The 14,476-nt window shown below is 42.9% G+C and overlaps 1 protein-coding gene across 1 annotated transcript in view; it reads right to left on the reverse strand.

The window, feature by feature from the left end:
• Window positions 1–14,476, reverse strand: part of LOC134071623 (transmembrane protein 131-like) — a 40,869-nt gene that overhangs the window by 19,910 nt on the left and 6,483 nt on the right. Inside the window, exons 4-17 of the mRNA XM_062528415.1 lie at window positions 12,280–12,348; window positions 9,549–9,669; window positions 8,494–8,610; window positions 8,157–8,279; window positions 7,697–7,777; window positions 7,222–7,372; window positions 6,519–6,575; window positions 6,325–6,386; window positions 6,122–6,230; window positions 5,210–5,318; window positions 4,824–4,977; window positions 3,920–4,090; window positions 2,481–2,591; window positions 860–994 (exon numbers count right to left, since the gene is read on the reverse strand). Coding sequence (XP_062384399.1) covers window positions 860–994; window positions 2,481–2,591; window positions 3,920–4,090; window positions 4,824–4,977; window positions 5,210–5,318; window positions 6,122–6,230; window positions 6,325–6,386; window positions 6,519–6,575; window positions 7,222–7,372; window positions 7,697–7,777; window positions 8,157–8,279; window positions 8,494–8,610; window positions 9,549–9,669; window positions 12,280–12,348 — 1,570 coding nt within the window. The remainder of the gene's footprint in view (window positions 1–859; window positions 995–2,480; window positions 2,592–3,919; window positions 4,091–4,823; window positions 4,978–5,209; window positions 5,319–6,121; window positions 6,231–6,324; window positions 6,387–6,518; window positions 6,576–7,221; window positions 7,373–7,696; window positions 7,778–8,156; window positions 8,280–8,493; window positions 8,611–9,548; window positions 9,670–12,279; window positions 12,349–14,476) is intronic.

Here is a 14,476-nt window from a genome sequence, read left to right on the forward strand (position 1 = left end):
AGTGGGGAAAAAAACGAGCTTCAATAATAAATGTCTAGGTGTTTGAATGGCCTGAGTCTCTTTGCATCAGCCTCTCTTTGTTTGGAGTGTTTGCACTGAGAAGAGAGAACGTGATCATTGACAGGGATTATCATGATATACGGCAGTAATGCACTACTCTCCAGATGGACTTCCCTAATGCAGGTCCACTAAAGCTATAATAATAATAATAAAAAAGACACCAGTATGTGGGAAGGAAATGAACTACAACAACACAATAATCCTTATAATAGTGTAAAAGCAAGTTAAAAGATATGCTGTGTATTTCCCAATGCAATGGCTGTTCACAAGAAACATCCTGCATATCAGTTAGAATCACTCAAAACAAAACAGGAAGTAACATCAGCTGATGTACCAAAAAAAGAATGTTCCTCTTTTACCACATCTGAACATCAAACAAGAACAACCGCATCATTAATTTAGTAATTTACACAAACATGTCGTCTCCAAATGATTCATTCTGCCATTTCGGTTTTCGTTCTGCTATAGATACTCTTATGTATCTACTGTAGGTATGTGCAATGAGCCAGTATACACTATCAAGCTTTAGCATGAAAGCACTCACGCAGACTAGACTCAGTGCCTTTGAAGTGTTAACCACACCACAGGGGAGGACCCCAGCCTTCCTTCCTTACTGAACACAGGCAGTTTACATATTGATGCTCATTTGGTTGGCACAGAACCTTTTTCCAAGGAAGGCGAAAGGCCCAGCATGACAAAAATAGAGAGATACGGTTTAAAAACAAGTGCAAGTCTGGACGGAACATTGTGGTCGTGCTCGTGCCTGGCATACCCTATCCCTCTGTGGCAGTGAGTTTACCGTTTTGTGTGTGGAGGCTGTGGCGTTGTGGAGGTCTTTGGACCGGGCCAGCGCTGTGGTTCTGTTGCCCCTCTCCGTCCTCAGTAGCTCCATGGACAGACTGTCCCCAGTCACCAGCCACGGCCTGATCACCAGCTGTGGGCCAGAAAAAAACAGCCAGGTTAGAAAGGGATTAAGACACTCACCTACCCTTCACATACATCTTTTCAATATTCTCAATATCTTATTATACTCTTTTTTAAAAAAATTTCAGTTTTGATATTCATTTCAACAAACACAGAACAATACTGCCAGTCACACTTGTTGCAGGTATAGGATAGCACCTTGCGTTAGTGCACACAATAGTGCTTAAAGACCTGACTCTTAGAAGCAGTTTGATATGGAGACAAATGCAACCATAAGTAAAGGGAGCGATAGAATAAATAAAATATATTATTAATAACAATAATAATAAAAAATAGTAAATAATAATAATAATAATAATAATAATAATAAATAGTAAATAAATAGAGTTAATCATCATTGCATTCAGTATCTTTGATAACAGCCATGTCGTATTTACTGTCATATGCTGCTTTTATCAACTGGAGCTCGAGAACAAAAGCGATGTTATAATCAGGATAATAGGTAACTACAGACAGTCTCACACAGCTCCACCTCCCATCATTATTAACCCAGAACTGTCATCCATTGTTCACTTTATCTAATCCTCAGGTAACCATGTGGATCCACCACAATGGGTAGACACCAAACCCAGAGAGCAGCCCTCACAGCCATCAAGGTGAAGGCTAATGTATGGTGCACTACATGGGACAATCTTTAGAGCCGCCATCATGTGTGTCCTGTTAAATATTTGCTGAAGCAATCTGTATGTTTTGAGCCTGTAAGTTCAGGGAGGATGATGTTTACCCAACAGAAGGTAAACATGGAAAAAAAAAAGAATGACTTCGGCAAATGGAATGTAAGCCATCTGCTTTTACAAAGGAATGGCATGGTTTAGAAATCAGACGGATTTCTAGGTCATTTTACAATAGTAAACCACCAGACCGATGAAAATAAATAAGCGCACATGAGGAGATATAAATTACCAACCAACAAAACTGGAACACTAAGTCAAGAAGAGCCTGTCTGCTTCTTTACTTAAGTAAAAAGGGAAAAAAATGAGAAAAGAGAGAGAGAGAGAGAGAGAGAGACACACAGTAAATTGGCATAGTGGACAATGGGGATCCAGATATGACAGGCAGATTTGATGCCATCTGTATCTTTGGCAGTTATAGACATACTGGGCCCTTTGGCTTTGTAGTAAAATGGACATGAGCCTTTCAGAAACAGGTCAAGCAAGTGAGTTTAAGACGCTACACACAGTGGCTCGGTACACTAGGATGGACATGTGTGTTTGGAAGTTGGTGTTCCAGACACAAGAGGAAAGAATCAAATTCAAATGACTGTGATCTGGACGGACAATCAGTCAATCAGTCAGTCAGTCAGTCAGTCAGTCAGTCAGTCAGTCAGTCAGTCAGTCAGTCAGTCAGTCAGTCAGTCAGTCAGTCAGTCAGTCAGTCAGTCAGTCAGTCAATCAATCAATCAATCAATCAATCGTATGCAGGCGGTGACATTATACCTCTATGGGATTACTGTTGACCACCACGAACACAATGCTGCTGGTGTCGGTGGCACTGAGGACCCCAAAGTCCAGGAGGTGCTCCTCTAGACTGGGTGGCAGCACCAGGGGCTGGGGAACAAGCAGAGGAAGACGTTAGACAGTAGATCAGCTAACTGACAAAGTGCTATTCATGTCTGAATCACTGAAGTGGTTGAGTTTGACATACACTTTCCGGTGAGTAAAATACATGTATTCAAGCAGCTATTTTCAAACTCAGCAAGGAGGCGCCATGTCAAACCAAAACAACCTGAGATGATATCTGTGCCCATGGTGTTCTGACTTGTTTGACTGCAGCTGAAAGCATCCAGACAAGTCTCTTACCGCTCACATCGGCATTCGTTTTTTAATAAATTGCACTTGCATTTTTGATACATTTTATGTTTTATAAATTGGACAGTGCACTTGGTGCATTAGAAACAATAAGCCTAATGAATAATTCCCTGCAGATAACAGCTCAACAGTCCACACCATCTCCCATTACAGGCTACATGCAGTTGTGCTGAATCACTATTGATTCTCACTCTGTTAAACCAGTTTTAAACCGCAGTGACAATAGGAGTCTTTATGAGGAGGGTGAGTGAGTGAGTGGCCCGGTGAGTGAGTAAACCAGTGGGTGAATGAGCAGAGGCAGACATTCCTGGTTCCAGAGAGTAAAAGCAAAGATCGTATAGTTACTAAGATACTAAGATACTATAGTTACTAAGATGAATCATAAAGGGTTTTTTCAATGGAATGAAATGGCACCACTTCCGCCTCCTAAAGGGGCGTGATCAGTGACGAGATTATCAGTTTAGAACGGTGTAGAAGCAGCAGAAGCAGGTGCCGTTGATAACAGGTGGCCTGCGCTATTAGCGGAGACAGGGACAGATTGTGAACAAAGTTATTTTTCTATGTATTTATTTCGCTGGAAAATACGATTTCAATGTGGGAATGTTAGAAAGACGTGTGCCTTGTAGAATATGGGTTCGTTACTTGCATCGCTGAATGTAGGGCTAAGGGAATGGTCATAATCCGAGGTTTATGGTTTAGGTTTAAGGTTTATTTCTCCCATAGAAATACATTGACACCGGACCTCCCGTTTGCCTCCTAAATGGGAGGGGCAGTTGCGAACCCTACATCACAATGAAAGCAGAATTTACCATCATATGAATCGTCTTGCTTTACAAACTGTCTCTGGTATGAGTCCTGCCATATATATTCTTTCTACCTGTGCACTGAACACAGGTGATATCACTAATTATCTGATCTACCTGGCAACTAATTAGGATGAGCTGGTTTCCAAAATGTTTGGATCAAATAATTTGGCAGGACTTTTTAGTCTTTGGAAACAGGAATGTCCGCCTCTGCGAATGAGCAAGCAAACGACACAGTTCGTGGCTGGCCGTGGCGCACTGTACCTCCAGGAAGCCGGTGTAGGCGCGCACGGGCAGGTGGAAGCGCGAGGCGTTGGTGACCAGCAGGATGTTGCTGTCGATGTGGATGGAGGGCCGCGAGGGGCGGAAGTGCAGCGAGAAGATGTAGCGGGCCTCGCGCGGCGGCACCAACACCGGCTCGCTGAAGTTCTGCACCTACGGGGAGGAGAGGAACAGGAGGGAGGAGGGAGGTCAGATGCAGATGGAGAGAGAGAGGAACAGAGTGGGCAGGAGGAGAGGGGGGAAAGGAGGAAAGAGAGATATAGCAGGAGGAGAGGAAAGGAGGACAGAGACATATAGCAGGAGGAAAGGGGGAAAGGAGGAAAGAGAGATATAGCGGAAGAAAGGGGGGAAAGGAGGACAGAGAGATATAGCAGGAGGAGAGGAGGAAAGGGGGAAAGGAGGAAAGAGAGATATAGCAGAAGAAAGGGGGGAAAGGAGGACAGAGAGATATAGCAGGAGGAGAGGGGGAAAGGAGGACAGAGAGATATAGCGGAGGAAAGGGGGGAAAGGAGGACAGAGAGATATAGCAGGAGGAAAAATAAGAGGAGGGGGCAGAAGGGATTATTTGTCAGACAGAGGGGAGGACATGTAGAGGACAGAGAGGAGAAATTAGGTGAGATAAGGTGAGAGGTAAGAGGAGGTGGAGGAGGAGGTGGGGGAGCAGCAGAGGTAGAGATTGATCGTCGCTTGATTGCACTTGCATACAGTATGTCATGACGGGCTAATCAGCCCAAGATTTGTTTAGAGGAAAATTACATGCCCACACACACACACACACACACACACACACTTTTCAATAAATTGAGCTCTGTGTGAACCCTGTGAGCTGGGTATGTTTCCATACACACATACATAGGCACACAAACACACACACACACACACTCACTTTGAACATGGTTTTGGCCTCTTCCGGCAGAGAGACATCATGGATGAGGATGGGGAAGTTGAAGGTGTTGGTGAGGACTATGGGCCTGTCCTGTGGGTCTGGGGGGCTGTCTCTGATGTGGAACAGGGTGACTGTGTGATCAAAGCCCAGATACCTGCCAGGCAAACACATGGAGGTGAGGGAATGGAGACATCTTTATATAAACAGAAAAGTCTACCCCCGAAGTCCACAGTCTACCATCAACTCAAAGCTTTATATAGTTTTTTTTTTTAACTTAATACTTTTAAAAGAGCAAGACATTATCTAATCTCTGCCTTAATGACAACAATTACATAGATATCTTATCTTTATGAAGCGATATTAAATATTGAAGAGAGTGTTCATACCCTTCTAAAACTTCAGCTTGATATGGAATTTCAAGTTTCGAGTAGCTTTTTTCTTTTGCTTTCACTGTTATTTTACCAGATATCTGTGATGGTCTTTTCACCTTTGACGCTGGGGAAAAAAAGAAGAGAAAGGAAAAGCTAAATTAGTTGCATATTCCTTACCATCAGGAGCTCAACATGGTGCAAATCTAAGAGTTACATAAAGCCATTATTATGGCTTTTCTCCTAGAAGATCACATTCCAGAGTGTATAGAGTTTTTTTTTTGCTTTGTATGCTTTGTGTCAATCATTTGCTCTAAAGCCAAAAATAACAAAAAAAAAGTGGCACACATTATGTCTTCTGATGCATAGCAGAAAGCCTCGGTGATGGACGATGAGCTGGCAACAATTTGACAAGCGTCTTCTGCTCACGGTTGACTTATATAACACTCTCGTCCTCACAGTAACCGTCTCATTTCACAGCAGCTGGACATGCCAATGGATTCATGGATCTCATTCTTCAGAGTAATGATTGAATGGGGCCTCAGTCAGTCGTTACATAACACTTGCTGCCTTCAGCTATATTTGTAGCATGCGAGATATTGTGATCGAAAGAAGGCCATGTTACAGTGGGATTATATTTATTATTATAGGTAAGGATTAAAGGCAGGGATATAGAGGGATTAAAGGATCTTCGCCAGAAAGGTGGTAGGGTGAAACTCAATAACAGAAGCACTACAACACAAACAGATATGTCCGATGCGCGCAACAACACAATAACCAAGCACAAAAGCAGGTGTGTCATCTACTTGGGTTGCAGAATAATACGATTTAACTACTCTACAACATGTTCTTTCACTAGTCGTGAAGTTTGGATGAAAATCTCACAACACAACAAAACAACCACTTATAAACTGATTGGACGGGACTTACCATCAAAACTAATACTTGCAACTTTGGTGTATCTATTTTCACCAGCTTTAAGCGTGACTTGCTTGAATTCTATTGACACAGCATCGTTTGATGGTGTTGGTCTAATACTCTGTGGAGTGGAGAACAGATGTTAGTGACAGCAGGCAGAGAAGCCTGGGCACTTCATGCAGGTGGACAGGAACAGTTGACAGTGCAATACTCACTGTGATAGGTACATCTTTCATTCCTGAATTTAGCAGATGCAAATTCAACTGCTTTGGTCGATCTGTTTTAAAAAAAAAAAAAAGAAGAAGAAAAAAAAAACATTGAAGAACTTAGTTTGAGGTTTCTTCAAAGGCCCGGAGAGAAATTAAATTCAGCGTCTTAGTTGTTGAGATGGATTTGGGTGTGGCCTTACCTTGAGATCTTAGTGTACCAAAGTCTAACATTTCTATGGAGGAGTATATACCAGGTGCTGCAAACAAAGCAAAAGCATTCTTCAACTGTATAGTTTATACAATGACAAAGACAAATATAATGGCAAAGACCTCTTGGACATTTATGCTTAATATGTCATAAGTCTAGTGAAACATATTCCATACAGTCATTTCCTGTGTATCAGCCGCATTGAGTATAAGCCGCAGGACAGTGTTTTATGCAAGTTAAAAGAAACAAAACCATATTACTAGCATTTTACCTGCCCCCTTGTATTAACCTCATAGCTGAAGAAATTTTGCAAAATCAATGCATCATCCACAGCTAATAGTTGGGAAATTACGGCATTAATTGAGTGGTGTTGCTCAGGTGCCTCTTAATATGAGTGGTCCCAGGGACTTTCACCACTGTGCCCATGAACATGCCACTAAACCAACTTAGTTGATCCAGGGGGACTGTCCCTGTAGTTCACTGGAGGAGGGAATGTCCCTATAGTTCACTGTAAGTCGCTTTGGATAAGAATATCAGTGAATATGATACAACTTCAGTGTGGTTATTAGTACTTCCCGTTGTCATTTCTAAGAATTTCTTTAAAAAAAAAATAAAAAAAACATCACACTACTACAAGATTACTGGTAATTCTGCAGACGCATTTGACTGTTCTGCATTCCGAGAGCTGAACTGACCTGCGGTGACCTCGACCTCCATGGGGAGGATGATGAACTCGTCCTCGTTGGAGGCGTTGGTCTTGATGCGGATGAAGGCCGTGTGGTTGTCGGCGTCTCGTGACGAGAAGCTGGCCCTCATCACCCCCTTTGTCTCAAAGGGAGGTATCTCCTACAGACATGGGAAGCACCTCATTAACACACACTCAGTCAGTCGGTGCCATTGGGGAGAGGGGGGGGGGTAAACACCACAGCATAGGGTGCTTCTCAACATGCCTCCTCGATCCTCGATGCTTGATCCTCGAGGGGCGTTCCCACTGATCTATAACTAACACTGGATAGACTATCCCATTGTTACCCCCCCATCATTCTTTATGTAGATCAGTGAGGATCGAGGTCCGAGGAGCGAGGGAGGACGTATAAACGCTGCATGAGAGGCACCTATAGTGAATGGCACTGATCACGTGTAGATGACCAGAGGTGCTCAGGTTCGTACCCATAGTTTTCTGTTCCCTCCCTGCTGCCCTGTGGGCAGCTCAAGGTGCAGGTCGCCCCCGCTGGAGTACATCTCCACAACCTGAGGAGGCGGGACAACAGGAGGAAACACTTGTGATCTACACAACCTCTAACCAATAAGAGAAACTTTAAGACAATGATGCATGTAGCACTGTTTTGAGCAACGTTGAGAATATCACAGGTTCCTGATATTCTGATTGAAAGATTGTGACAAGGTTCTTGCTTCAGATTTAAAGATCTCTAGATACAAATGTACCAATGTGACATCAGTAGGAAAGTGATGCAACAACATCAGTAAGGCAACACTTCTCTAAAAGTAGCCCTGTGTATCGTCACCTTTAGTCACTGATAAATGTAAAAGGTGTCTGTGTCTGAACGAAACCTCAGAGTAATTTATTTGTGTGGGTTGTGTCTGATTTGTGGACGAGCGGTGCACTCACCTGCAGGGGCTCACTGTGTGGGTTGTGGATGTTTATGAGAGGGGAGAAGCTGCTGTTGACAGGGACCCTGGCCCCGATGAAGGGCCGGAGTCGGTATGGGTTGGGTATGCCCACACCAAACACCTTTCAAACACAGCGCAAACAGGAAATGTTGTTACCATGCAGTAGGTGTAGACGTGTGAAGATAAAAAAGCATAGTGGTCAGGAACTAGAGGAAGACGTGGGCATATCAGTGGTGTACCGTACTGTATGCACAACTTTTCCATTACTTGTTTATCTGATTAAGTGCAGGGTTGTGTGAAAGAAATGTGTGCTTGCAGGACGGTGTAATGCCTACCTGGTATGTAAACACTCCATGGTGTGATGTGTTAATAAATAAAGTATTTTCTACATTGCCTACTACTCGTGCTAGAAAGACCACATCAAATGATGTGTTTCCCCCCGGAGGGATGATCTGCGGAGGAGAGGAGACAGGGAGAGACAACGATTGAAACTTCAAACGTATGCAGTGAAAAGTTTGACAGCTCACCACAAAAAAATATTCTGCATGACCTGTTAATATTCCAAGGGGCCAACAAAAAAAAAAGTTGAAAAAAAAAAAACGTTGAAGAATTGAGATTTACAAAGGTTCATGGGAGAGGTATGCAGTGACATTGATGAACTCTACAAAAACAGAGCTTTAGCTGGAAAGGAGATTCCTCACAGTGACACTTAAAGCCAACTAAAGCCATTCCAGGTTTGAACTTTACAAGGTAAAATATGGCAGCTAGTCATTAAGGTTGAAATTCCAAACATGAATCAGGTTGTTGGTGGGGTGGGGCCCATGCAATAAAACAGAGGATTTTTTTGTTTTGTTTTTGACCTTTTTTTGTGGCTTTTTCCAAGGAAATGGAGAAGTTACTTTGTTTGGATCCAAGCAAGCAACATCCTCATTCTAATTGCAGAGGAATTGCTGAGTAGCCTATGTTTCTTTACATTTCAAGCTTGCTTGTTTTGTGACAGTAAGAGCTGGTTTGGAAGAAATTCTTTGAGAGCGTCCAGCAATCTCCTCGCTATGGATCAATACCACCACCAACAAGCATAAATGTAGGCTATTCACTTAAATTGAAAACTTAAACTGGCATAAGTCCAGTGTCCGTTACTGATGGTCAACAGCATGGGACACTAAATAAACCATACGCTTATTAGCCGAGAGACACTGACTCTAGGTGGCCTGTCCCAGACAAGCAAAGAATCACATTTCCAAGCAGGCATTTAGTGGAGTGGTCAGAAAATGCACTGGTGTCACTCTAAAAACACTGGCCTTTCAGCCTGGAGAGTTCACCAGGGGAGAACAAGGAGACCCATTTCCCCCTTTCTGTCTGCAGAGGTTCAACACCACACTTCACTTACCCGGTTTTGAAAAAAGGAAGCGTGAAAATGCGCTGTTGTCGCTGATATTGATATTAAACTAATTTCTTCTGAACTAGGATTGTGCAAGTAAACTTTTTCCATTTTTGGCATTCCAACAGGCCTAAGGAGAAAGAAAAAACAAACAGAGAGAGAGAGAGAGACAGAGAGAGAGAGAGAGAAAGAGAGAAAGAGAGATCCGATTTATGAGTGTTCCCAAACATGCATTACAGATCAATAAAGAAACACCTCCAGTGTTCCCATTGAAATATCACCATGCAAAATTCACAGATGTCAAAAACACCCTTCAACAACAACAGCCGTTCCACAGTTCCTGTTTCAAGTTCACATTCATTATGTATGAATACAACATTCGACTGAGTCGTTTTTATAGGAGATGTAGACGGCTTCATCTAAAACTGAACAGTGTTAACAATGCGTCAAAAGATAGGAGAACTGAAAGCAGGCCGTGCTTTAATGACACTGAACTCACACTGCAACTGACAAGTGCGTCTCCAAAACGTTCACCCTGCAAGTCCTCTTTCGGCCTTTACAGTCAGGGAGGGGACAGAGAGGGGGACAGGTTCGGGCAAGCACAGACCTGATTTAAAAGGCTTCAGACTGTTTTCTGACTGCGGGACTGCTTTTGGCTTAAGGTCTTATTGTTTGGCGTTATCACATCTGAGACAGAGGTGGGGGAAAAAAAGATATTAAAAAAAAAAAACACATGAGAACGCGGAATGCTGACGGACTTTTTTTTATGTGGTCAGGAGGAGTGTTATCTGCATTTGTGAATATACAGAGACTCACACAGCCAAAGGCATGCATTGTAAGGCATGGTGCTGTTCACGCTGGCACAGAGAAACAGTGAGAGCACTGCTTACTGCTCAGATAGTTATTGACTACGCCAATTCCCTGGCTTGTGGACTACTCTTTCAAAGCTGGTCCCAATAGAACCATGTTTAATCTAATCGTGGTCTACACAAAAAAGCCTCGGAAATGGCTGTTGAATCAATTTTCAATTAAGCATAGTACATATTACTTTAGTTTTACAGCGCATTACACAAACTGAAAAAAGCTGAGTCAAACTGTGTACGTTTCATTTTTCTGACGGCAATTTACTGATTCTCAATGGGACTGACGGTGCGTTTGTCTGCTTAGACTCAACACAAACCTGTGAAAAAAAGTTGCACTTCTGTGGAGGCCCCCTGTGACATTCTTTAACAGATCTACCCGGTTCAGGAAACCAACCAACTAGAGTGGTTCGATGCGGAAGCTACCGGCTTAGTTTGTTTCAAGAAAAAAGATGACCCACAACGATGGTAGATGGGCCTTTCAAGGCTACATGTAGGTCTACTTGTCAATTTTAGGAGATGAAAAATAAGAGCTATTGAGAATATGTTTGAGTGGGAAGGGGAGAGCCAAACTATAAGTGTCCAAGTTTATGTAAAGATGGATAACGCATTATGCTGAACGTCCTTCTAAAGTATGCCTGATCCTTTTCTGGTTTCCACAAATACGTATAACAAACAGGATCTCAATGGGTATCTGCATCTCTGATGTGTCATTTCAGAAACACTTCTTTACACAATCAACAGATGCATCAGCTGATCACATGCTAGTCATGAAATCAAGCCCCTAAAACTACAAGAAAACAATCAGTAACTTTCCTGCTATCCTTAGACTAGTCCTAAGACTATTGAAGGAAAAATACTGACATTATGTATAATGCAGGGCATAAACGAATGCCAGCATGCACATACGTGCGTGCACACACACACACACACACACACCCTTAAGACGGATATGGTAACCACAACTTTCGACAGGAAACACTAAATGCAAGGGGGTTGTTCACCGTAAAACTATCAGAATTCAAAAATAGCAAACTACACATAAAAAACACATCCTGCTTTGGTACTGTAGGTGTATTCCCTTTGACCTAATTTCACATCTGAAGACCTCCGGTACAAACCAAGTTTTGTTTTGCAATGACTAATTTTGAGTTAATGAAAACGCAACACATTATCTAGAAGCTGCAACCACAGATATTATGCTGATATTTGCAAACACAACACTCATGCCTACTGTAGATACACCAACTGAGGCATGTTTTAATTTTCAACAGCATACAATGTACGCACTGCTTCGAAACCGGCACGATTACCTCTGTACTCCTGAAGTCATGAACTTGTAGCAGTATAATAAGCAGAGCTAACAAATGACAAATAGCAATAGCTAACAAACTTCGAAGTAGAAGACGGCTCATAACGCCTCATGCACCCAGGTGTATCAATCCAAGTATATCCATAGTACAAGTGATCAAATGTGGTAAAAGAGGGAATCAAACAAAGCCAAATCACATCGTCAACCGTGACGTGACCACTAACACACTGTACCAAAACAGTCGGGCTGCACAACGCCTCGTGCAATCTCAAGAACAAACAGTGCAAAATAGACGGCACAGAGAAAATAGCAAATAGATTGGGTAAATATATAACATGCACAATAAAAAAAAGATTACATTAAAAATAGAAAAATTGCCTATACTGGCTGATAACAACAGACCATATTTTTTACCAACTGAGTTTAACTGAAGTTAGTTTAATACTACTGTGACTCTTCAAACATTACTAGAATCAGGAGGGAGGGAACAGACATCAACATGTCTGCAGGACTAGCCCTGAGACAACCACAGCTCTAGCATGTGGGCCTGGCCACGGCAGTAACTCACTGTTCATGGAAGTCCAGCATGGGCGGCTCGAAGCGTATGGGCCTGCAGTTCCCCCGGTGCAAGGGCGGGCTGGAAGAGACAAGGGAGAGGAGGCATAAGAGCAAGGCTGTGCAATCCACGACGCATGCCATGTCTGCTGCACATCGTCAAATTATTAACATGTGCTTAAGGCGCAGGAAGGATCTGCTGTAGTGGACAAACCAGTGCCTCATTTTGTTTTCATTTGTACACGTAAGGGGGTGTGTGAGGGTGTGTGCGTCTGTGTGCATGCGCACGAGAGAGAGAGGGAGGTGGTGGTGGGGGGGGGGGGTGGATCCGGCCAAACCAGCCTGGTGGCTGAGGGTGTGTCTGTGCATTTGACAGTGATGAGGAAAGCTTCCTTGAGTGCAAAAACACAAAAATGGCTGTGTATGCATTTTTGGGCACATTTGTACGTGTTTGCAGGTTTCACGTATTTGACTGTATAGTGACTCCATCTGATTTTATGAAACATTCCAACCAGCAGCATGTGAATACTGTACCTAACACATCTCTAAAGGATTGGTGTAGTAGGGTATGACAGTCATACATCAATCATACAATACATCAAACATAATAAACAGGTGTTAGGTGTTTCCCCAAAGACAGTCTTCCGCCTAGTAGGGATGGTGCACTTTTTTCATCATACTGTAGGCTTTGCTGATAACTCTCTGATTTATGGTTGTGACCTTAAAGGTACATTTTGATCTCATCACTCCAAATGACAGAAGTTGAGTTTTGTCTAGGTGCTGTTTGAGATGTAAGCAAGCTGTTTTATGGTACCGACAAAGTGAAGTTTTTTTAAGCAACCCCAACTAAAACAACTCTCCATTACAAGACAATTGAGAAGACCTGTTTTTAACATTCAACAGTGTCTTCTACATAACCTTGGTTCAAGTATTTGTGAGAAGTCTCAAAACAATAGCAGCCACGCTTTCAGATCACCAGTCATGTTCTAGTCAGGGTGTGTGCAGTGGTCATCACAAAAACATCCACGGCTTTACGGAGAGAAGACAGAGGGCTTCAAATGAGTGAGGTGTGTGTGTGTGTGTGTGTACGTGTGTGTTAATGTGCGCATGCATGTGTGTGTGCCTTCATAGGCATTATCTATGTCTCCTCACTGTACAGGCTAGTGGATCATATCATTGAATAGCCCTGCCTTTATGGCTAAAATCTAAATTTGCCTTCAAAACTCTGTATAGCACAGAGCACACCTAGATATCTTCTGAGCCTTATAGTTTGACATAGAAGTGATAACATGGTTTGCTAACAAAATCAGATCATCACACTGCAGCAGGTGTCATAAGGAAACAAGAATCTGTAACACACTGAATCACACTCCCAAAGGGTGAAGACTGAGGTAGTGAACCAAGGGCACCAAAAACGAGAGTAGCCTACATATAGCCTAAATTTAGTATTTTACACAAAACAAGCTCCTCAGTGTGCAGAAGGGGGGGAAAAAAGCAGCCATTGACTTCTGTTCCACAGGAGAAGAATGTGTGCCCCGACTGCCCCCAGAAGTCGTCTCCCAATTTGTGTTGTTATCTAGGCCGATTTTAGTACAATCCACACAGAAACAGTCAAGTTCATTTTTCCTTCACCATGGAGGTTATGTTTCCCGCATTATCTGTCTGTAGGAATACACACTAACTATCTTATTGAAACTTGGTGAAGGGTTGTAAAATGGGGAAAACGAAGATCCAATTACACTTTGAAGTGGCTCCGAATTGTGGGGGCGGATCCACAAATGATCTTTCACTTGTTAACATTGAGAGATGGGGCACTAGGCCTTGGCAGAGGTCTGCACTGTCCAAGAGCCTTTGAGATAAAAGTGTCATGGCTGCTTGAATCCCTCAGCACAGCTGAGAGAGGCTCTCATGAAACAACTCTGTCACACATGCTGTAGTCTGCGCCGCGTTCATGTGACGGAGTGAAAAATGTTAGCTGTTAAAGTGTCAGCCGTGAGTGATTGCTTGGGAACATTCAGTGCTGTCAAGTCCACCTCACGAGTGAGTCCACATTAACCTCGAACGGCTCGCACAGCCTCCGCTAAGCTTTTCATCCACAAATTGTAATGAAGTGACACAATTCTGAGCAAAGTGCCACATCCGGACTGGGGTGCCAAAACAAAATAGCTTGTGTTGTGATGAGCTTATTTAAAATTTAACTGTGTCTGAGT

Source organism: Sardina pilchardus, chromosome 23 (genome assembly GCF_963854185.1).
Source record: "Sardina pilchardus chromosome 23, fSarPil1.1, whole genome shotgun sequence".
In the NCBI taxonomy this organism is placed as follows: domain Eukaryota; kingdom Metazoa; phylum Chordata; class Actinopteri; order Clupeiformes; family Clupeidae; genus Sardina; species Sardina pilchardus.